The 22,264-nt window shown below is 35.9% G+C and overlaps 1 protein-coding gene across 2 annotated transcripts in view; it reads right to left on the reverse strand.

Annotated features, from left to right (window-relative positions):
- The window catches only part of LOC136039292 (nuclear distribution protein nudE homolog 1-A-like), a 107,730-nt gene that overhangs the window by 33,380 nt on the left and 52,086 nt on the right, over nucleotides 1-22,264 (reverse strand). For both annotated transcript variants that reach the window (XR_010620417.1, XM_065722901.1), the window contains exon 6: nucleotides 19,050-19,208. Coding sequence is in view for 1 of the 2 variants with exons in the window: in XM_065722901.1 (XP_065578973.1) it covers nucleotides 19,050-19,208 (159 nt within the window). In the remaining variant the exon portion in view is untranslated. The remainder of the gene's footprint in view (nucleotides 1-19,049; nucleotides 19,209-22,264) is intronic.

Below are 22,264 nucleotides of genomic sequence, written 5' to 3' on the forward strand. Positions count from 1 at the left end.
TAAGTCATAGTTTCAGTTCATTTTCATGTTTGACGGTGCTCCTTACTTTCGGTTACAAAATTTTGTTTATTATTATATAATTTATGATTATTTTTAAAGAGTGCCGGAAAATCTGGCTCTCCCTCCATGGAAAGTTATTCCCACGTAAAATACCCCCTCCCCCCGCCAGGAAAATTCCTGAGACAGTTCCATTCTAGCTGAAAATCCTCTCCCCCAAAAAAAATTCTTACAGACGGATCCAGGTGATCTTTTTTTTCTTAGAGCCCTTCATTTGAAAGACTTATTAAAATCAAGATTGTTTTTATAATCATGCCGGACATCCCTTCCTCCGTGAAAAAAATTTTCACACAAATAATCCGCTCCTAGTAAAAAGTTGCTCCCTTAGACAATTCTCTTTGGAGAATTTAACCCATGGAAAACTCCTTCATGGCGAATTTATCTCTTGAAAAATCCCCCCTCCGACGAAAAGATACTCTAGAAATCTCCAACCCGGTAAAAATCCCCCCTGACATTTCTCCTTAACATCTGCACATGTAAAATCGAGTCGGCAAGTCGGATATGCTGAATCTGATGTGATTTTCATTCAGATCCATTGACTTTTAGGGGGTCCCTCCTCCCCGCTCTTTCGAAAATCAGGAAAAGTTTCTCATGTGCGTAGCTTTTGATGGGTAACATTAAACTTGATGTATTTTGTATACTTTAAATAAACATCAAAATTATGTCTTTTTTCATATGTGCATTGCTATCAAGACTCTTTCAGCTTCGCTTAATGAGATTTTCGGCTATGCCTTCTTTTGTGGGGTAAAAATGTTTGGCTGCAATTTTAAAAATTTTCACTGAAAAAACTGCTCAGTTCTTTTGCGAGTACGGTCATAACAAAAGCCTATAGTTGTTGCTTTAAATAGCTGTTTTTCGAGTTCAAGAAAAATCGTTGCAAAAATAAAACAAGAAAAATTGTAACATATTTTTTTAAAACCATTTTCCTTGCGACAGTAGGGATCGAACGTGGATGCCTTCAGGCAAGCGGCACAGTCGTATCCACTAAGCTGTCACAAGGTGCTTTAACTTAGAATTTATTGACAAAGTGACTAGTAATTAATTTCAACAGCTGATTTCAGTTGAAATTACAATTCATTGAGAGCAGCATATTCTACAATCGAAATCACAAGTTATCAGCAAATTTTACCAAATTAAATAAAATAATGTTTTATAAATGAATAAAATAATGAAGCAAATTAAATAATGTTTTGGCAGAGTTTTGACTAAATTAAAGATAATTAGGAAAATCCCCATAAACCTTTATTGTTACCGTAAGCTTTTATTGACTCAAGTCCTTTGATAAGGGGTTTTCTGAGAGCTGGCGTTTACCAAAACCCCACCCTCACCCCACCCGAAAAATATGCCCGTGAAAAATATCTGGGACTTGTCTTTTAAACGAAACACACTCAAGAATTATGATGTCAAAGATCTGGTTTGACGCTTTGGAATCGGTTACGATTAACTCATTTTGAGTGAGAAAAACTAGTATATTATAGTTAAATATTTAATATTTAGAGGTGGTTAGGAATTAGGTCAAGTTAGATATTTACTATAATGAGTTCTTGGCGGCCTATTTTCCATAATTATGTGTTGTAGTTCCGATAATTTTGTTACTAAAGCATTATATTTTCATCATATTTAGGTATATTTCATTATAATTAACTACATTAACTTCTTTGATGTGGTCACTATAATACGTAAGTACCAAAGAAAATATTTTGGTTCATTACTGGACCCCTCACAAAACAAAACAAAATAAAATAAAATAAGAAAAGCTAATCAGTAATTAGGGAAAATGTAGGATTTTAATGGGAGGGGGCCAAATGGTTTAGATATTGGGCGGTATTTCGTGAGTCATGATTGAAATTACAAATCTGCTATTCGTAAAACTACGAAGAATGTTAAACACGCTTTTGATGAACTTGAGCGTTATCCCGAGATTTACAGATCGACCTCAAAGGCAGTTGCTGCCTTTGATTGCTGCCTTTGATTGCTGCACTAACATTACCCGATGAAGCTGCTACATTAACCGGTTCGCAGTCTGCCTTAAGTGCACGAGTTTCGGCCACTGAAAAGGAGCTAGTGAAAACTAGAGAGTCCATAGTTTCAGAAATAACTCACCAGGTCTCTGTAAAGTGTGGTGGGAAAGCACGATCTGATCCCTGCCGAGGCTATAATTAGTGAGTTGTACAATTCTGTATCACTTGAGTTCAACCCTATCTTAGACAGCATTGAGCGAGAGCTGAAAGCATGTAGAATGCAAACTCTTAATTTTGAGAATCGAATTGAAAAAATCGAAGTCAATCTGGACGATATGGATCAAGAAAACATCTTGGAAAGTCTTGTTTTCAACGGTCTTAAACAGAAGCCGGGAGTTGACCTTAAAATGATGCTCAATGTCCTTTTGACACAGATGGGTGTTACTGGTATATCCTCAGGTGAATTATCAAGTGTTTTCCGGTTTAGAATGAATGGGCCTCATACTGCTAGTGAGAAAGCTGCCCTAGTCCCAGCGCGATTAGTTAGCAAAGAATTTGCTCAAAAAATGTTCACAGAGAAGTCTAAACTAGCAGGTTCGGTCATCTTTGCGTCGGAATCCCTACAAAGCGACGTCGTGATTTGCTAAATGCCGCAAGGGATCGGTTCGGTGTCAAATAAGTATGGACTGACCGCGGTAACATATTAGTGAAGTCGCCAGGTGTACCCTCTGCGTGAAAAATAAGATCCCTGGCTGAATGCGTTTAAATTAGTATTTATTATTATTAAAGAAAAAATTGCCAATTATTGCCAAATATTTTTTTTTCCATTTAGAGAGATTTGTTTTGCTTCGAGATTTCATTCACTCTCGCTGCGTCTATACAGGATGATTTAATGAGCCGATCTTTTCTCCTAGAACAGGTTTTGATGGCACAAATAGCAACTGATATTGAGCCGTGTATGAACCAAGTTAGACTGAAACAGTGCTTATGTTCAATGTTCGCAGTTAAACCTCGCGGAAGCCGATTTACTGCGTTTATGTGCCTGGAATTGTCACTTAACCATGTGTTATGAGGATGTGTTGCAATTTCTCTCTGATTCTCAAGGAAAAATTAGTTTTATTGGTATATATGAAATTTTTTGAGTCAGGAACACTCTCTCTCTCTCATTGTACTCTTTTCCAGATTATAATTTCGAGATTAAAAACCGGGCGTCACTTCATAGAAGGGGAATTGCGTCTTTGATTTCAAAGCCGTTGACATACCAAGTAAGAAATGATATTGATGTTTGGATAGAGGGTAAGTTCGAAAGTTTTAGTCTATAATTAGACATGGGAAGTAGTAAATTTTTGATTAGTGTTGTGCATAAGCCACCGAGTGCTAGCTGAGAAGAATTTGAGCGTGGGTTTCATCAACTTGTGCGTGTGGTGTCTCGAACAGGTTTAGATTTTATTTGTATGGGTGATTTCAACTTTGATCTGCTTACATTGAATGGACTGAATTTTGATCTTTTTTTAATTTGATGATTGCTCATGATCTTTTCCTCCAAGTGAATATTACACAGGGCTTCCACTTCTAGGGAGATTACCCTATTTTAGGGGAAAATCACTTCTTTTAGGGACACTTATTTTGAATCTAGGGATTTAGGGAAATCTGTGGTAAAGTAAGGGTTTTAGGGATCTTCAGGGAGAATTCGAATTTTTCAAACGAAGGCTGACAAATTCTTATAGATTGGAGATTATGGTCAGTCTTCTTGAAAATACTTATGTCGCAACACTGGCTTATATTACAAAGATCAGCGCAAAATTTAAAAAAAAAGCTAAAGCGTGGAATGACATTCATTAGGAAGGGACGACTTTAATCCTTTGGATTTTTATTCATTAGGTATATTTAGTAATTTAGTTTAGGTAGCTTAGTATTTAATTTATTTTTAGCAAAGGACCCTCCGAACTTTATATGACCATGCTTTCTATAAACACCATATATTCCTTCAGAGCATAACTTACAGCCCCTGCCCTGGGGACTGGAGGGCTATTATTAGATGCATTTTGGAACAATACGACGCGTGTATGTGTGTGGGGGGGTGTATCTGCCCTCCAATCACTTTGAATCTTAAAAAGGGCACTAGAGCTTAAGATTACCAATGAGCCCCCTCCGAACCTTATATGACCACGCTTTCTACAAAAACCTTATATTCTCCTAGGGCATAGCTTACAGCCCTCGCCCCGAGGGATGGGGAGATTTGTCATGCTCAAATACATAGTTTCCAGAACTTTCAACTACGTTGAACAAAATGGCTATCTCAAAATCCTGATTAGAAGTGTTTTAGGAAATGATAGGCATGGTGGGGAGGGGAGGCATTTGTTCTCCGATCACTTTCGACTAATAAAAAAGGCATTAGTCCTCTCAATTTCCAATCGAATGAGCCCTTTTTGAAGTTTCTACGACAACATTTTCTATAGAAAATCTTATATGCCCCTAAAGCATAACTTACAACCCTTGTCCTGAGGGATGGGGGAGGGGGGTTGTCATACCCAAAGACATAATTTCCGGAACTATCAACTAAGTTGATCAAAATGGCTATCTCAAAATTTTGATTGGATGTTTGACTTTTCGTCCCAATTCTTTAAGAACGACAAAAGAAACACAGAGACCGTTTAACTGGAGCAAAAAGCTTTTTTTGAAGCACTAAAAGACTTTAGCGTAACGAGTAAAAGGGTTGAGGGAGGGGAAGTCTCCTTTTTGTGTGGAATAGCTTGTATTCGTTTTAAGTTTCAATGTTACTTCTTAATTTCAGCTGAAATAAAAGTTAATTTAATAAAGAGTCAAAATGTCCTGCAGATGTACCTTTAGACACCGTTTGATTAGTGATTGACGCTGTACAAAAGGTGAGGGCCCATAACCATGCAGATTATCCATATAAAACAGAGGCTTTATAGATACACATAACACAAAGGTACAGAAGTCTAATCTTAGTGAAAGGAAAATGAAATAAGAATAGTGAATTAGTATTACTGAGAGGCAAAAGTAAGACCCTTTTTACCACACCCATTAAGAATCGTCCTACCCGCAGTTCATAAATAATTGCATGTTGCATCTGATTTTGTCTGTTCTTACTTACGGCCAATCGAAGATTATCATATGGAAGTGCTTTATGCTACTAGATGTTGATCGTTAAAAGATATAAATTAATATTTGTGTTGCGGAGCAACACTACTGCTTTCGTAGTTTTTTTTTTTTTTTTTTTTTTTTTCACCGTGATCAGCGACCTGTAGCTCCGAAGTGGTAAGAGTTAAAAATTTGAGATTTTTCGGAGGGAAGGGAAACGTGAAACAGAGTAAAAAAGTTCCAGAGAAGTTCCTAAAATTTCTAACAGTTTTCCATAAAAAAAATAAAACCGTTTTTTTCTTAGAAACTGTGCGTTCGATGTTTGGCGTCAAGTTAAGACGACCCTAGCTTCGGAAATAAACTTGTTAGAAATACAGTTATGCTGAACTCATGTAGAACTTTCATTTGTCTCTTCGAGAACCGGAGCACAAAATTCCGTAGCTCTTACAGATTTCCCGGAAATAATTCCGGAAAAGTCCATCTCGTTCCGATTTTTTTTGGAATTTTCTGAAATTTTCGATTTTGATGTTTCTTATATTTTAATCGAGTAGTTCTATGAAAAGTATGCAAGAAGAAGTGAAGTGTTCTATATACCAAGTTGCTTCGTTCTCTAAGAAATAATTTCCGAAGTTTCGACGTTCTAGAGGTAACTTCTGTTCTGGACCAGCTAGAATTTTTTTTTCCAACGCGGTTCGACAGGTCTCGATCTCCTAACAACTGGAGCTTACAATAGTTTCTCCGAAATAAAATTTCTTCTTTGGGTTTTTCTATTTGGAAGTTTTGTCATGCCCTCGGGGCAATTTAAATTTTTTGGTGAATTTGGTTTGTTTTATATTTTCCTAGTTTAGACCATCAAAAGTTAAGCAGAAAACTATAAGACGTTATTTCCGTATCTCTTTCAGATTTCCCGGAAATAATTCCCGAAATGTGCGTCTCGAAACATAATACTTCGAATTGGCGTCAAGTTAAGACGGCCCTAGTTTCGGAAGTAAACGTTTTAGAGATAAAATAATTATGAACTCATATAGAACTTTTATTGATGTTTTCGAGAACTGAAGCATGAAATTCCGTAGCTCTTACAGATTTCCCGGAAATAATTCCGGAAAAGTCAATCTCGTTCCGATTTTTTGAAATTTTCTTAAATTTTCGATTTTGATGTCTATTTTATTTTTATCGAGTAGTGCTATGAAAGTTATGCAAGAAGAAGTGAAGTGTTCTTTATACCAAGTTGCTTCGTTCTCTTAGAAATAATTTCCGAAGTTTCGACGTTCTAGAGGTAACTTCGGTTCTGGGCCAGCTAGAATTTTTTTTTTTCTCGTTTATTTCAGGACCAGCTAAACATTTTACCAAACTCAGTTTAGTAGGAGCTCGAAATAAAACCATATCAAAGATGCTTCAAGATAACAATCGAAGCCGCATTAGAAAAATGTCCTCTGAAGGACATAATGGAGACTGTTGCTCCGCAACTGTGTCCCGTAGGGCACAGTTGCACGTGTTGCTCCGCAACTGTGCCCTAAGGAACAGGGCACAGTTGCTGCAACACTTTCCGTTGCACAGGCAACGGAGGTCTAGTTCACCCTGGGAGGGTCTATCAACCTCTAGAAAAAAAAACATTTCGCCAATACCAGAGTGTAACATTTCTATTGTGATTCGAGGTTGTTTGAAATTACATGTGCGGGACCATGAAGGAAATCCCCTAATCCAAATTTACTTAAATTTTGGCTATGGCAACAATGTTCAACATTATTTTTTCATTCATTTCTAGTTTAATAGAGTTTTTCCTTCACTTGTAGAGGAGAATATATTTAGGAAAAATGACCGGAAAATCATACTAAACACGACGAACAAGGGTAATATTAATTTTATACTTTTAATTCAGTTTCATCAAAATATCTGGTACAGAGGATTATACTTAAAAGGAATGAATACTACAAAGAGAACTGGTTTCTATATAGTAAATGAGATGGTCAGGTAGCAGCTGTGTGCATGTTGAGACTCTTCAATTTTTATTTTAAAATGTCTATTACATGTATTTATATGTTTAAAATCCCTTTGAGGCTGAATTGTTACATATTATAATGTGATAAACATGTTATAAACAATAAGGATATTTCATAGACTTTTTAAAATATATTTTTAAGTTATTACTTTGTTCGTACATTGTTTTAAATTTAGAAGACTTTTGAACAAAAATTGTAATATAAATGTTGCAATAATTCTTTTGGTTTAAGTACTAAAATATTTTGTTTACAAAATTTTTGAAAAGCTGACAAGCTTGGTTGATGGTAACTGTGATGTCAGGAGTCAGCTAAAATGCAATCGTCAATAAGTGTCTTGTCTTATCAAACAGTTCGTGTTAACCAACTGTAGTAAGGACAGGGTTTACACTTCTAGGGAGATTACCCTATTTTAGGTGAAAATCACTTCTTTTAGGGACACTTATTTTGTATAAGGATTTAGGGAAATCTGGGGTAAAGTAAGGGTTTTTAGGGATAATTCGAATTTTTCAAACGAAGGCTGACAAATTCTTATAGATTGGAGATTATGGTCAGTCTTCTTGAAAATACTTATGTCGCAACACTGGCTTATATTACAAAGATCAGCGCGAAATTTAAAAAAAAAGCTAAAGCGTGGAATAACATTCATTAGGAAGGGACGACTTTAATCCCTTGGATTTTCATTCATTAGGTATTTAGTAATTTAGTTTAGGTAGCCTAGTATTTAGTTTATTTTTAAGCAATGCCTTTGATTGGGTGTAAACTGCCCAACATAAAGAGTATTGGTTAGGTAGCAATTGTAGAATAGGAGCATGCGGCCTATGCACTTAGCATTAGGGATTCTTTCAATCTGCTGGTGACCTCTTTTTCACGTGGTCATCTATCTGCAAATCCACAGAGGACTATCTAAATAAAGCACCAGCTGCCATAGCCGGGAGCCTGGACAGCACCAGCTGCCCATGGAGGTGACCTTAGGTCGATGGGTGAAAGGTCAGAAACTATAATTTTTCAATTCTAAAATTTTCTTTCAGTTTTATACATTCCCTTCTATGATTGTACAGTCCATGACATCTGACCTCTTTAGGAGTAAAAAAGAAAAAGCAATTCTGCTACTTAAAAAATGAGTATTTTAATTGATTTTGTAACTACATCAATTTTAAACAGGTCAGAAGGGCTTAAATTTAATTATGAAGTAAGAAAATATGATTTAAACCATGAAAGAACAGTTTTTGACTTGATAATTGGCAGGCATTGATGTTTCATCCTGACACAAAATGGCACTCTCCATTGCTTAGCTAAAAAAAACAAGGCCCCAGCTACAATCTGAGCATAGAAGAAAGTATACAAGACATTTACGGAAGTTGAAAGACTTATTTCTACCAAGTACGGTCCTGAAAGACACTGACCTAAGGTCATCCTCCTATACAACATGTGCAGACTGTGGCTTCTGTGTCAAAATTTAGGGATAGATGCTGGTGTTGGTGCAAACTGTGGCTTTTTTGCAGAAAAGTTGCAATCCATACTGTCTATAAAGGACCCTGCATTCTGTTAAAACTAGCTGTGAGTACCCTTATTTTTAATCTGATGATTCACACAATAATATTTAGTCTAGTCTTTTGTTCATGTCCACTTGCCTGCCACTTGCCATTTGGAATAATGTAAAATCTACTGTTTTGCCTTGGACTGCAGCAATATGAAAGTAGCAAATTAAAGTATTTTGTTAAGTTAGGTTTACAGAGAAACTTCTTTTTTGTTGTTTTTGCTTGGGTTGGTCCCTCCTAGGTTAGAAGACATCAAAGCAAAGATCTTCTAGTGAAGAAGTGGGTCACAAATTTCTTTTTCCATATAAAGTGGTGTTCCAAATCTGAAGATACTTTACTTTGATACTTACTTTATTAATAAAGACAATTTAACTCTTTACTATTTACATCTACTGCACTAATGAAAAAAACCTACGTTTTTGCTGGCGTGCAGTAGTAAAGGTTAACCATTTTCTAAACCAACCAACAAACAACATAATAAATAATTAATTATCATTTATCAAGCTAGGCATACTTCGTTTTGATTTTTGCAAAAAAGTGCAATACAACCATTGCAAATTTTTGGTCCATCCGTACTCCATACTGCAAACTTAAATTATACATGAGGTAATTTAAGTTAATTGAGGATATGCACCTCAATGCCCATGAGCATAGTTTAGCATGATCTAATTATTGTGTACCCTTGTACAAGTAATTATAGAAATAGACTAGTTTTGATCGCTAATAAAACACTTTTTCTAGAGATCATTGACATGCAAAGTTCATCTGAAAGCCAGTGTACTGACTCAGAGGAAGATAGTCTTAGAATTGGATCTAGTCCCGAAAGACGACTGGATGACGAAGATGATGATGTTCCTGGAGTTCACCTCCTGGTGACTCCTCCAAAAAAAAAGCAGGGTTCAGGGCAGAATTCCCAAAAGAAAATATACGAGCAAAATTTTGTTGAAAAGTGGATAGAGAAAAATTGGATAGAGAAAAGAGTGTCAAACAAGTCAAAGAAAAAGACTTCTGTACCATACTGTAAGTTCTGTTTGAAGTATGTGTATTGTGGGATATCAGAGTTGACAAAGCATGCCCTGACCAAGCAGCATATAAAAGCAAACAGTGAAATCGAGACGAAGTCTGGCAGCATTGAAAAACTTCTGACTATAGGCAGTCATTCCAAAGAAATTGAACAGCGGATCTGCATATTTTTGGCAGAATATAATCTGCCATTACTTCTTGCAGACAGCTTGATTCCTCTCCTCAGAAAATTATTTCCCAAAGACCAGGCCCTGGCAGGGGTCACATTGGGTAAACAGAAAGCTACAAATATTTTGCGACAGAATTTTTCGTTGGTGCTACAGAAGCAGTTAGTCGAGTTGCTCAAAACCACTTTTTTCTCTGTGATAATTGACGAAACCACTGATAGTACTATTGATAAACAGCTAGTTATCATGGTTTTATTTTTTAGCGAGAAAGATCTAAAACTTCATGTCGAAGCATTGGATATGGTTAAGTGTAGTGATGGATCGGCTGAGGGCCTGACTAACCGCATCAAGCAAGTCATTGAGGAAAACTCGATTCCCTGGCAAAATATTGTTGGATTTTGTGCAGATACAACTAACGTCATGTTTGGAGCCAACAGATCCGCTTCAACCCTTATGAAAGCCATGGTGCCACACATCTTGAATGTAAAATGCTCATGCCATCTTATTCACTTATGCTCGTCATATGCATGCTTGTCACTTCCCAAGACATTCGAAGACTTGGCGCGAAATATCTATGCCCACTTTTTCAGAAGCGCTTCCAGGCGAGAGAAGTTCACCGAATTTCAGAAAATCTTCCGATACGAAGCACACCGAATTCTTGCTCCGGGACAGATCCGTTGGTTATCCCTTCAGGCCTGTGTGAAGAAGCTTATTGAGCAACGGGTTGCTATTATTCAGTATTTCGTAGAAACAACGTTTGAAGACCCAACTGCAACAAATGACCTTATCTTGTCGACATTACAAAGCAAGTTGACAAAGCCATACCTTGAATTCATGGACTGCTCTCTTGGCCTCTCCAACGAATTCAATACAGTTTTTCAATCCGAACTCCCACTTCTTCACTCTCTGAAGCTTAGTGTAAGCAAACTTGTGAATGATGTTGCGTCTAACTTCATGCAACTGGACTATATTCGCAGTGTTGGTTCGTTTACTGAACTGGATCCTTACCTTTCAAGTGAGTACCTGGCTTTAAACCAGACATATGTGGAAATAGCTGCAACCGATTCCATGCAAGAACTCGAGGATGCTCAAGAGCCAAGTGATAACATTGATCTCTTTTACCAGTCGTGTCGAAACTACTATATAGTCCTGATCAAGCAGATCAAAGACCGGTTCAAGTTTGAAGACGAAATTTATGACATTTTGGCTTTAGTTGAACCAAGAAATGCAGGAAATTTGAACCCAAGATCTCTAAGGCCACTATTTGTGAGGTTTCCTGTTCTAACAGAAAAGTGTTCCCTCCAGAAAACGGACGTAGAATGGAGGTCACAGGCAATGACTGATGTCACTGAGCTTCATTTGGGAGATTCCCAAGTTGAAGACCTGTCAGTTGAACAATACTGGAAGAAAATACTTGGTCTGAAGACTCGCAGTGGCGAAATCAAGTACCCGGAACTGCGGAAGTGCATTTCACTGATATTCTCGTTACCTTTTAGCAATGTTCCAGCTGAACGTTTGTTCAGCCTCCTGAAATTGATCAAAACAGACATGAGAAATAGTCTCGAAAATGTCACCCTAGATTCACTGATCCGAGTCAATTACTGGTTGAAAAACGAAGATAAAACTTCATCAACTGTCAGTATACCGAAAGCTGTCGCTGGCTTCAAGACGAAGGCAAACGCTACGTGCCATGAAGTGCTGGAGATGACACTTGTTTGAACTTTTTTATGTATTCTCGTTAGTGTAAAGATATTATCATTATCTGAAGTAAAAAGATCTCAGTTTGAACTTTTGTATTTATTCTCGTTAGAGTAAAGATATTATCATTATCTGAAATGAAAAGATCTCATGTAAATTCTGTAGAAATCTAGGCCAAAATATCCTTTTTTCTAGGGAGAAAAATAGGGAGAAAACAGACCTAAACACGAGGACTTTTAGGGAAAATTGGTATGAATATAGGGAAAATTGAAATCGAAAAGTGGAAGTACTGATATTACACCACGTGTTACGAGTCATTCAGCAACTCTCATTGATAATATTTTTGTTGGTTCTAAGTACCTGGACCGTAGTTATGCCGACGTGGTTCTATACCCTTGTTCGGACCATTTCCCAGTTGTTGGAGCGATACCTTGTGGCCGAAAAAAATTAATAAAATAAAAAAAGTGAAGACTAAGTCGCTAAAAAGGTGAATTTACAGAGGTTTGGCAGAGAGTTGAGTACCATTGATTTTCGTGAGATTATGGATATGAAAGATGACGCTTCTGGTGCATTTGATCGTATGATGGGGTCGTACAGCCAATTTATGATAAGACTTGCCCAGTGAAATTCTTGAAACCACGTAAGCGTGAGCCCAAGAAGCCCTGGATAACTATTGAAATTCTTAAAACGTCAGATTTAAGAAATCAAGTGTATGTGTAATATTTAAAAAGTGAATGTACCAAGAAACTGAAAGAATTCCAAATAATACGCAATAAAGTAAACTCGGTGAGAAGAAAAGCTAAAAAAAGAATACTTTGCAAACCAATTGAGCTTAAATAAGGATTATAATAAAGGAATTTGGAAGGTTACTAATGACCTATTGGGAAAGAAGAAAGAAGCTCCACCCAATTAGCTACTGATTCAAGGAAAACTTGTTAATGATGAAAAGAGTATCACGAATAAATTTGCTGAGTTTTTTTCAAGTGTTAGGCAAAATATACAGGCGCAAGGGTTAGTGAACTTTATTAATTTATTTATTTTTTTCTTTATTTCCCTCAAAAAATGAGGAGTACGCTACAATATAGTATAAAGAAAAAAAAACAAATGATAACACTTACAATCAAAACCTATCAAATATTGATCAAATACTTAAAAAAAAAAGATACAAAAACACTTGCTAAATAGTTTAGCCTATAAATCATGAAGAGCCAGAACTGTTACTAAAAAACGGAAACAAATTGTGGCCTAAAAGGTTAATTTTCGCCTTATCTTCGAATGTTTTATATTTTTTCTTTATACAGACTACAGGATCCTTCACATTAAGCTTTAAAACAATCTCAGTGTTACTAAAAGAAAGGGGGAAACCAAGTAAAAATTTACAAAATTTAAAATAAGAAACTTTAATGGGCGAAAGATCAGAAGGTCTGAAATTTCGGAAGAGGAGGGACGGGAATAATACGTGAGGCAGAGCAACAGCGCTATACATACGACCAAGGACGTCCCGACGGTAAAGACCCCAAAAACGAATTAAAAGACCAAATGCCTTGCGTAGTTTCATCTGAACATGCTGAACCAGGACTGGTTTAAAATCTCTTTTCGAAGCAGCATAAGGTAATCCCAAATAAGTGACTATTGGCAACGACTGAAAAATAACACCATTGCCGCAATCGAGAGTCGCCCTGACATTATCCTCTAAACAATTTACAACAAAAAATTGACATTTTTCAAAACTGATAGAAAGGCCCAAACCTTTCAAACAATTAATTAAAATATTAAAATTAGAAACATGACTAGACTTGGACCGGCTTAGAAGGATAATGTCATCACCATATGCAATGTAAGACAGATTTCGAGATAATGAAACAAAAGAGCAGGAAAGAGAATTAAGGGCAGTAGCTAAACAAGAATTGAATATATAAGGAGAAATAATTCCTCCTTGTCTAATTCCTCTACCCACTTGAATTAATTTGGACTGAGATGAAGACGAACTCGGACAGATAAGGATCTTTAAATCAGAATACCAAGAGCGAAAGACTCGTATGACAGCTAGGGACAATCCAGCATGGATTAAAGTGAGCAGAGCAGATGCATGAGAAATGTTATCAAAGGCCCCTTTGATATCAAACAGTTCGTGGTAACGAACTGTAGTAAGGAGCGACCCGGCTCAATAGTAACCAAAACTCTAAAAAATTTTGATACCAATACCTACATCAAAAGAATCGAATTTTAATGCTGATTTCAAATATATAAGTTTCATCAAGTTTAGTCTTACCCATCAAAAGTTACGAGCCTGAGAAAATTTGCCTTATTTTAGAAAATAGGGGGAAACGCCCCCTAGAAGTCATAGAATCTTGACGAAAATCACACCATCAGATTCAGCGTATCAGAGAACCCTACTGTAGAAGTTTCAAGTTCCTATCTACAAAAATGTGGAATTTTGTATTTTTTGCCAGAAGGCAGATCACGGATGCGTGTTTATTTGTTTTTTTTTTTGTTTTTTTCCCCAGGGGTGATCATATCGACCCAGTTGTCCTAGAATGTTGCAAGAGGGCTCATTCTAACGGAAATGAAAAGTTCTAGTGCCCTTTTTAAGCGACCAAAAAAATTGGAGGGCACCTAGACCCCCTCCCACGCTAGTTATTTTACCAAAGTCAACGGATCAAAATTCTGAGATAGCCATTTTATTCAGCGTAGTCGAAAAACCTTATAACTATGTCTTTTGGGACGACGTACTCCCCCACAGTCCCCGTGGGAGGGGCAACAAGTTACAAACTTTGACCAGTGCTTACATATAGTAATGGTTATTGGGAAGTGTACAGGCGTTTTCAGGAGGATCTTTTGGTTGGGGGGAGGGGTTGAGAAGAGGAGGATATGCTGGGGGAACTTTCTATCGATAATTTGTCATGGGGGAATAAAATCTCCATGAAGGGAGCGCAGGATTTACTAGCATTATTTAAAAAAAAACAATGAAAAAATAAATATGAAAAAGTTCTTTCAGCTGGAAGTAAGGAACAGCATTAAAACTTAAAACAAACAGAAATTATTACCCATTTGAGGGGCTCACCTCCTCCTAATACCCCGCTCTTTACGCTAAAGTATTTTTAGTAATTTCAACTATTTATTCTACGGCTTTTGTGATTTTGGGGTCATTCTTAATGAATTAGGACAAAATTTAAGCTTTAGCGTAAAGAGCGAGGATCTGAAAAGGGGGCGAACCCCCTCATATATGTAATAAAAATATGAAAATACAAAAGTTCGTTACGTAGGCTAATTTATAAGTTACGTAAATCTTTTACTAATAAAAATATTCGTAAAAAAATAAAAGTTCTAGTTGCCTTTTTAATTAACCAAAAAATCGGAGGGCAACTAGGCTTCCTCCCCCGCTCTTTTTCTCAAAATCATTCGATCAAAATTATGAGAAAGTCATTTAGCCAAAGAAAAAAAAATGCAAATTTCGTTTTAATTATTCCTCTGCGGAGAGCCAAAATGATTCAAAAACGTTCAGAAATTAAATAAAAAAACAAGTTTTTTTAACTGAAAGTAAGGAGCGACATTAAAACTTAAAACAAACAGAAATTATTCGTATATGAAAGAGGCTGATTCCTCATCAACGCCCCGCTCTTTACGCTAAAGTTTTTTACTGTTTTAAAAAGAAGAATTGAGAGAAAGAGTCAAACTTTAGCGTAAAGAGCGGGGCGTTGATGAGGAAGCAGCCTCTTTCATATACGAATAATTTCTGTTCGTTTTAAGTTTTAATGTCGCTCCTTACTTTCAGTTAAAAAAAACTTGTTTTTTTATTTAATCAATCAAGAGGGTGTATAGCGGTTGACCAGAAATTCTCGCTTCTTCAATAACTTTGCTGAAAGATGCATGGGCGTGGTCACATCCCAAACCTCTCTTGAAACCAACTTGATTAGAACCAGTGTCAAGAATTTCAAGAAGATCCTTCAAACACAACTCAAACACTTTCCCAATCATAGAACCCCTAGTAATTGACCTCCAGGAACTACAAGATGAAAGTCTTTTTTCCCACTCTTAGGAATAGGCGTAACTATGCCAATATAGAATGACGATGGTACTAAGCCAGTAGTAAGTAAAAGGTTGATAAATGCCAGTAGAGTAATAAGAAAAGAAGAAGGAGCAAGTTTGAGGTGATTAGCAAATAAGCCATCACGATCCTTAGCCGATTGCGCCTTCAACGTTTTGATTGCTCCGCGTAACATATCCTCAGAAATCCTGTAATCAGTTGAAAAATTATTCAACCTTTCATCTAATTGCAACACAACACTGTTAGAATCGTACGAAGTCGACAACTTTTAGCGATGGTGTGGAATTAGTATCAGGCATGTTAGTCCGCCTATTGCCTCGGAGAACATTCCAAAGGAGATTCGTGTCGTTGTCGTTATCAATGTTTGAAGAAGCTTCTTCTATGACCAGGTTATTATGACGACGGAGCTCCGCTTGGAATTCGGCCTTTCTCTTTTTCATTAGCAAGAAAACTGGATGCGAATCTCTAGGCTTACCAAGCGCCCGCCATTCCCAATACGCTTGTTTAGCCGCCTTATTAGAATTTACCAAAAAAGGATTGAGGCTCCAAAAAGGTTTCTGCGCGCCCAACCTTATTCTATTAGAGGAAAAACTGCCGCAGCACCATACTTTAAGCAATGGATTAATTCAAAATAAAGACAATTAATAGTCAAAGAAGGATTACTGTCCATTGAATCCAAACTATCAGGGATATAAACTTTATCAATTAAAGTCCCAACTCTTTCTTGGTAAAGCGGTCGAAAATTTGGATTCCAATCAACCCGATCAAAAAATTTATGAAGCTTATTACCAGAAAACCGAACTGGGGAAGGACGAGAAGCCAAAGGGGGTATAAGGAACTGAAGCGGCATGTGGTCACTAACGGGAAATCTTCGATTACAGTAACCACAGGCAAAGGATCACTTGGGTTAGAGGAAAAAGCATGATCAATATTAGTTGTACTACCACTCCAATGAATATAAGTAAAATCCTGGGACTTCGGTAAAACAGAAAAATTAGGAAGACAAGAAGATAAACTTGTACCCCTTTCATCTGCTATATTTGGATCACAATTAAAATCACCTAAAATTTAAGTACGCAAATTTGACTGTAAACTAGAGACAAAACGACTAAGATTAAAACAGCATTGAGTAAACGCATCAAAAGAAATATCATCATGGTAATCAGTCGGAAAATAACAATTAATTAAAACTGCGTTTGAAAAACTACAAGCTAAAAAATTTGTATCAATTGCTAGAATAGCTGCATTAAGAGACTTGGGTAAAATAGTAGCTAAACCACCGGAGGGACGACCACCTGTCGGTGTAGCGGGAACAGCAAAAATATCATGCTGAGTAGACAAACTAGAAAGCAGGTTCAACGAATGATCAAGGAGGTGGTGTTCCTGAAGACTTCTGAAGGTTGAGAAAACAATCAAATCGAGTTCATCAGGGACGGATGGCATTAATCTGAAAACTTTTAAGTCAGTGATGTGTTACTTAATACTATGTCTAGTCCATATGATCAATCTTTCCCTCCAAACCAGTATATTCCCTGATGCACTTAAAAGGGCAAAAGTAATCCTCCTTCACAAAGGTCGTTCTAATCTAGAAATTGAAAATTACAGACCCATATCAAGCATACCCTTGTTTTCAAAATATTTGAAAAAATTGTGCATAAAAGGTTTTATCCCGATCACCTTATGAAAACGGGGATGTTAAGTGAAAACCAGTTCGGCATTAGGAAAGGTCAATCAACGTCGAACGCCGTATATTATCTTTGTGATACTGTAAATAAACGCTTTGAGCGTGGTGAAATCTCTTTTACTATTTTTATCGATTTTAGAAAAGCATTCGATACAGTGAATTTTATTAATCTACTCAAATGTCTACAATCCCTTGGAGTTCGTGGTAACTATTTGAAGTGGTTTGATAGTTTTATAAGTGGTAGATCTATTCTAGTTGTATTAAACGATGTGTTTTCTTCTCATTTTCAAGTGAAGTGTGGTGTACCTCATAGGTCTGTTTTTGGGACTACTTCTATACCTTGTGTATGTTGATTCAATGCGTTCCTACTTACCTGAATGTTTTATTACGACTTTTGCGGATGATACTGCTTTAACTGTGTCTAGTCGATATGTCGATGGTTTGCTGTTGAAAGTAAATAGGCTGTTAAAGTCATTTCTTGTATATACAAGTTTAAGCCTTTTGTCAGTGAACGTTAATAAAACTAATTTTATGATTTATAGGAGAGTTGGTAAGCCTCCATGTGTTGATAAAAAGATATTTTTTAACGGTAGGCCTTTGTCACAGGAGCATGAAGTGCGTTATTTGGGATTCCAGCTTGATTGTAATCTATATTGGAAGAATCATAGTGATCTTGTTGCAGCTAAAGTTGCTAGAGGTTTGGAATTTTTGCGTCGATTAAAGTATGTTTTACCATCATCAGTTCTTTTATTATTGTATGACATCATTGTTGCGCCTTATATTTCTTATGGTTGTGTCCTTTGTCTAGTATTTTCTATGGGGATTAAAAAAAAAAAAGGCAGATCCAACAAAATAAAACAGTACGTCTTATTGGTAATTATGCAGAAAATGTGAATGATACCGTGTCATGTTTTAAGAAATTACAAGCGCTTAACATTGGTCAGATTCGAGATTACCAAGCTGCTGCTTTTGCGTATTGATGTTGCAATGATATATGTCCTCCAGTTTTTACCAATTTTTTTCGAGTAAATCGTTTACTCCACTCAACAATAATTTTATTGTTGAGTACAGAGACACCACACGTGCAGCTTTCGGAATTAGGTATTTAGCTCCGGCTATTTGGAATAATATCCCAGCTGGCATTAGGGAGGCTGAACACATTGGGTCATTAAAAGTAAAATTTAAAAAACATTTATTGGGAGTGGGGAGATAGTTTTTTTAATTATTATTATTATTATTATTGTTAGCCTTTATTTATGAATACTTGGTATTAAAGGGTAATTGAGTGAGAGTGTTTTTTTTTCCTTCTTTATCTTTTGTTTTTAAATAAATAGGTTGAGAATCGGAGGAATGCAGACGTCCAACATCACGCTGTTTGAGCCTTCCCCGGTCGGTTGTGTGTATGCATAGTTTTTGTAATTAGTAGTTAACAAAGCAAGTCAAGTCATTTAAAAATGTTCGAACTATTTTATGTTTTGTAACAAATATGAGCTCAACTTATATAATTATCTTAAGTACTTAATGATTAATAAACAAACACGAACAGTGTCGTTTAAATAGCAGCTAAATTGAGTAAATAGTTTCATTTTTTACGTTATTGTTTTTGAAGTTATTAAAGATAATCCAGCCCGTCATCAAAGCCATAAGCCCACTAACAAACTAAGAAGAGCAGAATCTGACTACCACTTAAGCATTATCCAGTAGTCTTGCACGATGTTATCATGTATTAATATTTGCAAAACTGTAGATATAGCGAAACCACCCTTACCTTTGATAGGGGATTCTTTATATTCATTAGCCAGTTTATCTGATTCTATACTCCGGCTTTTCGGGGTAAGGCAGCGGTCTGTTATGGGGCTTGATGATAAAATTCCGTTACTAAAAGCTTCTCTATTATGGCTTCGAACCTGCAGCTCCTGGCGAAGTTCTGCAAAGCATGAAGGCGTTAAATACAATCTAATACCTTGATAAATAGGGGATAGTAAAAAAATAAACATTAATAAAAAATAAGCATTTTTCATAAAATCGTCATGCTAGCCGGTGTTTTTGAGAAAAAGGGAACAATATCAGCACGAATAAAATCAGATATTCCAGTAAAAAATACAAAAACTGAGTTATTTTTATCGTAACACTACTTTTGTACAAGTTTTGGTAAATTTGAAGATTTTCTTTAGCACGAATTTTCCATATTTTGGCGTAATTTCACTGTTTTCAGCTTGTTCTTGAAGGTCATTGTCAGTGTCAATCGGTGGCGTCAATATACAAAAAAGTCGGGGGAGGGGGATATATTTTCGAAATATAAAGAAGGGATGGCTTTGTTGTTTTTCAATTTTTGTTTCAATGGAAAGTCAAAAAATAATGCATTTTTCAATTAAAACGAAAATAATACATTTAAAAAAAACACAAGAAGGTTTTTTTAAATAAAGGTGGTAGGGAGGAAAAAACCTAGGGGGGATGGGATATTCCCTCCCACTTGATGCCCTTGATTTCAATTATAAATCAATATTGGTGGAAGAATCTACCTGAAAAAAAATTTGAAATTCTTTCGCTTGAAATATCAGTGAAATAGGAGAGCCTAGACAAGTTTGATTTCCCGTTGATTGTAAGAATCTAAAAAATGTAAACAGAAAAAAATTTAAATTGAAAAAGAATTCATTTTAGAGATTCCCGTACACTGTTATATTCAAACAAACTGGGAAAAAGGCCCCAGTATATAAGTTTGGGCACGAAAAAACATCGGTTTTGTTTCCTACTTGAAACTCGTGGTCATTTTCAACAATAAATTATAATTAGGGAAAAGGTATACTGAAAAGGCCGTATATTACTAGAATCCAGATTTAGATAAAGCTAAATAGGACCAGCAGAGAAAAATTAAATATTTCATGAAAGGTAAACACACATTTAGGAAATATGGATAATTTTGATGAATACTTCCCCTTGATGACACCGAAAACACTTGTAAGTTCCAAAAGACTTTGAAAAAATCAAACATCATCAGTGCCATGTAATAATTCTCACAAAAACATATTAAACAGACAAATACTGATAAATTAGGTGAAGTTAGGATTGGTTAGATTAGTTAGATGGCTGTTGGGTGGTAAACAGCTGCTTGGCCGGGGAAAACATCATTGTTGATTTCATTTTTCAACTATTAAGTCTTTCAGGTCATTTTCCTGTTAACACTTTGTGGGTACTGCAAGTTATCAGGATTAGTGGTATATAACTCTGCAGAACTGACTAACGGAAATAGTAGTGACTCCGATGAATGCAGGATAAAGCTGCAGCAACAAAGGGCTAAGATCCTAGACAGTAACAAGTTATTCTTTAACGTAATTTACCTTAAACACCGTGACAATATAAGGTTAATAGTGCTAATACCAGTAAAGTAACACCGTTCTTATTTCTTATTCATCTCTGTGTTTAAAGGGTACCCAGTAAAGGGTTCTGAATGGCTATTGGTTCAGAATGAGATTCAAGGCGTGGCTTCTTCTATTTTTTTTATATCTACTAATAAGGGAAAGGGAGGCACTGTCTCCTCTATCCCAGTTAGTACAAGATCCCAGAGAGTAACAGGCTATTTTATAAGGTGATTTAATTGCCCAGGAAGGTTCAAGTAGGAGCTAGGTGGTATCCAAGCTTAAGCTGATTGGGTTATCGATGTGAAATAGTACTAAAAAAAAGTTACTGCAATTTTATAAGTACAATATTTTAGTCAAAACGTAGCCAATAAGTTAATATTTTACTCAAATGATGACAAGACGGTTAAACTTATTCACTATTTTATTGCCCATCAGAGCCTGGGGAGTGACATAGGGCACTAGAACAAACGGGAGTGCCACTATCTTATTAAACGAGCACTAACTGTACAAAAGTATTTATTTACCAGGGCACTATATTTTTTTCTGAAAGATGGCACACTACCATTTTTCAGTGTAAAAACAGAATCTAGATTAGGTCATGGCTTTGGAAACATTCGTCTAGGACCTAAATTTCTTGAGAAAAAACATTTACTCGGTGTAGCGATAAAACTCAAAACAAGTTTAATTTTATTTGGAACTAATCTGAAACTTTATGAAAGTAGCTAATTAAATCTTTAATCTAAACTTTAATTAATTTAAATAAATCTTTAATTTAATTAAATTCAAAATTTAATTAAAATCTCTATTGATTGTGAAATAGTTGGGGCTCGGTTAGGGTTCAGAACATAGGCTTGTTAATGAGCATACATCTACCTATTATATCCTTTTAGAAGGTTTTTTTTTCTTCAATAAAAATAAAATATAACTGACATTTTATTCAGGATCTTATAGCTAAGTTTTATGTCTTTTTTTTAAGTAGTAACCGAAACGTAGATAACACTAGCGTTTTTTTTGTGTTTTTTTTTTACAAATTGTTTCAACCAAAATGTGACTGGATATGTGCTTGTTTTGGTATAAGCCTAGGGTTTAGCTTATATTATAGACTATAATTATTAGACTATAAGCCTAGGGTTTTGCCAGTACCTAAGGAGACATGTTAAATAAACAATTCTTACTTCAGAATATGCAGAATAATCCTAGTTAGCATATTTTTGCAGGGGGAGAACCTTTATCTTCACTATTTTTCTCGTGTTTCCAGATTTTCGATCACATTTTTAAGTTTTTTGTGTCTATTTTATAAGTCTTGAAAATCGTTTATAAACAAACACCCAGCCGCCATCTAAAAAATGTAATCTAACCAGACCTAACTTCACGTAATTTATCAGTATTTGTCTATTTAATATATTTTTGTGAGAATTATTATATGGCAGTGGCAGTGATGGTGTTTGATTACACATATTGATTATTTGAAAACCGAAAAACGAAGTTGAATCCACGTTTATTCTTCAGAATTTTGTTTACAAAAATGTAAAACAGCGAAAAAAGTGAAGATAAAGGTTCTCTCCCTGCAAAATGCGTTAACTAGGATAATTCTGCATACTACGAAGTAAGAATTGTTTTCTTA

The sequence above is a fragment of the Artemia franciscana genome, chromosome 19 (assembly GCF_032884065.1).
Source record: "Artemia franciscana chromosome 19, ASM3288406v1, whole genome shotgun sequence".
Lineage (NCBI taxonomy): Eukaryota > Metazoa > Arthropoda > Branchiopoda > Anostraca > Artemiidae > Artemia > Artemia franciscana.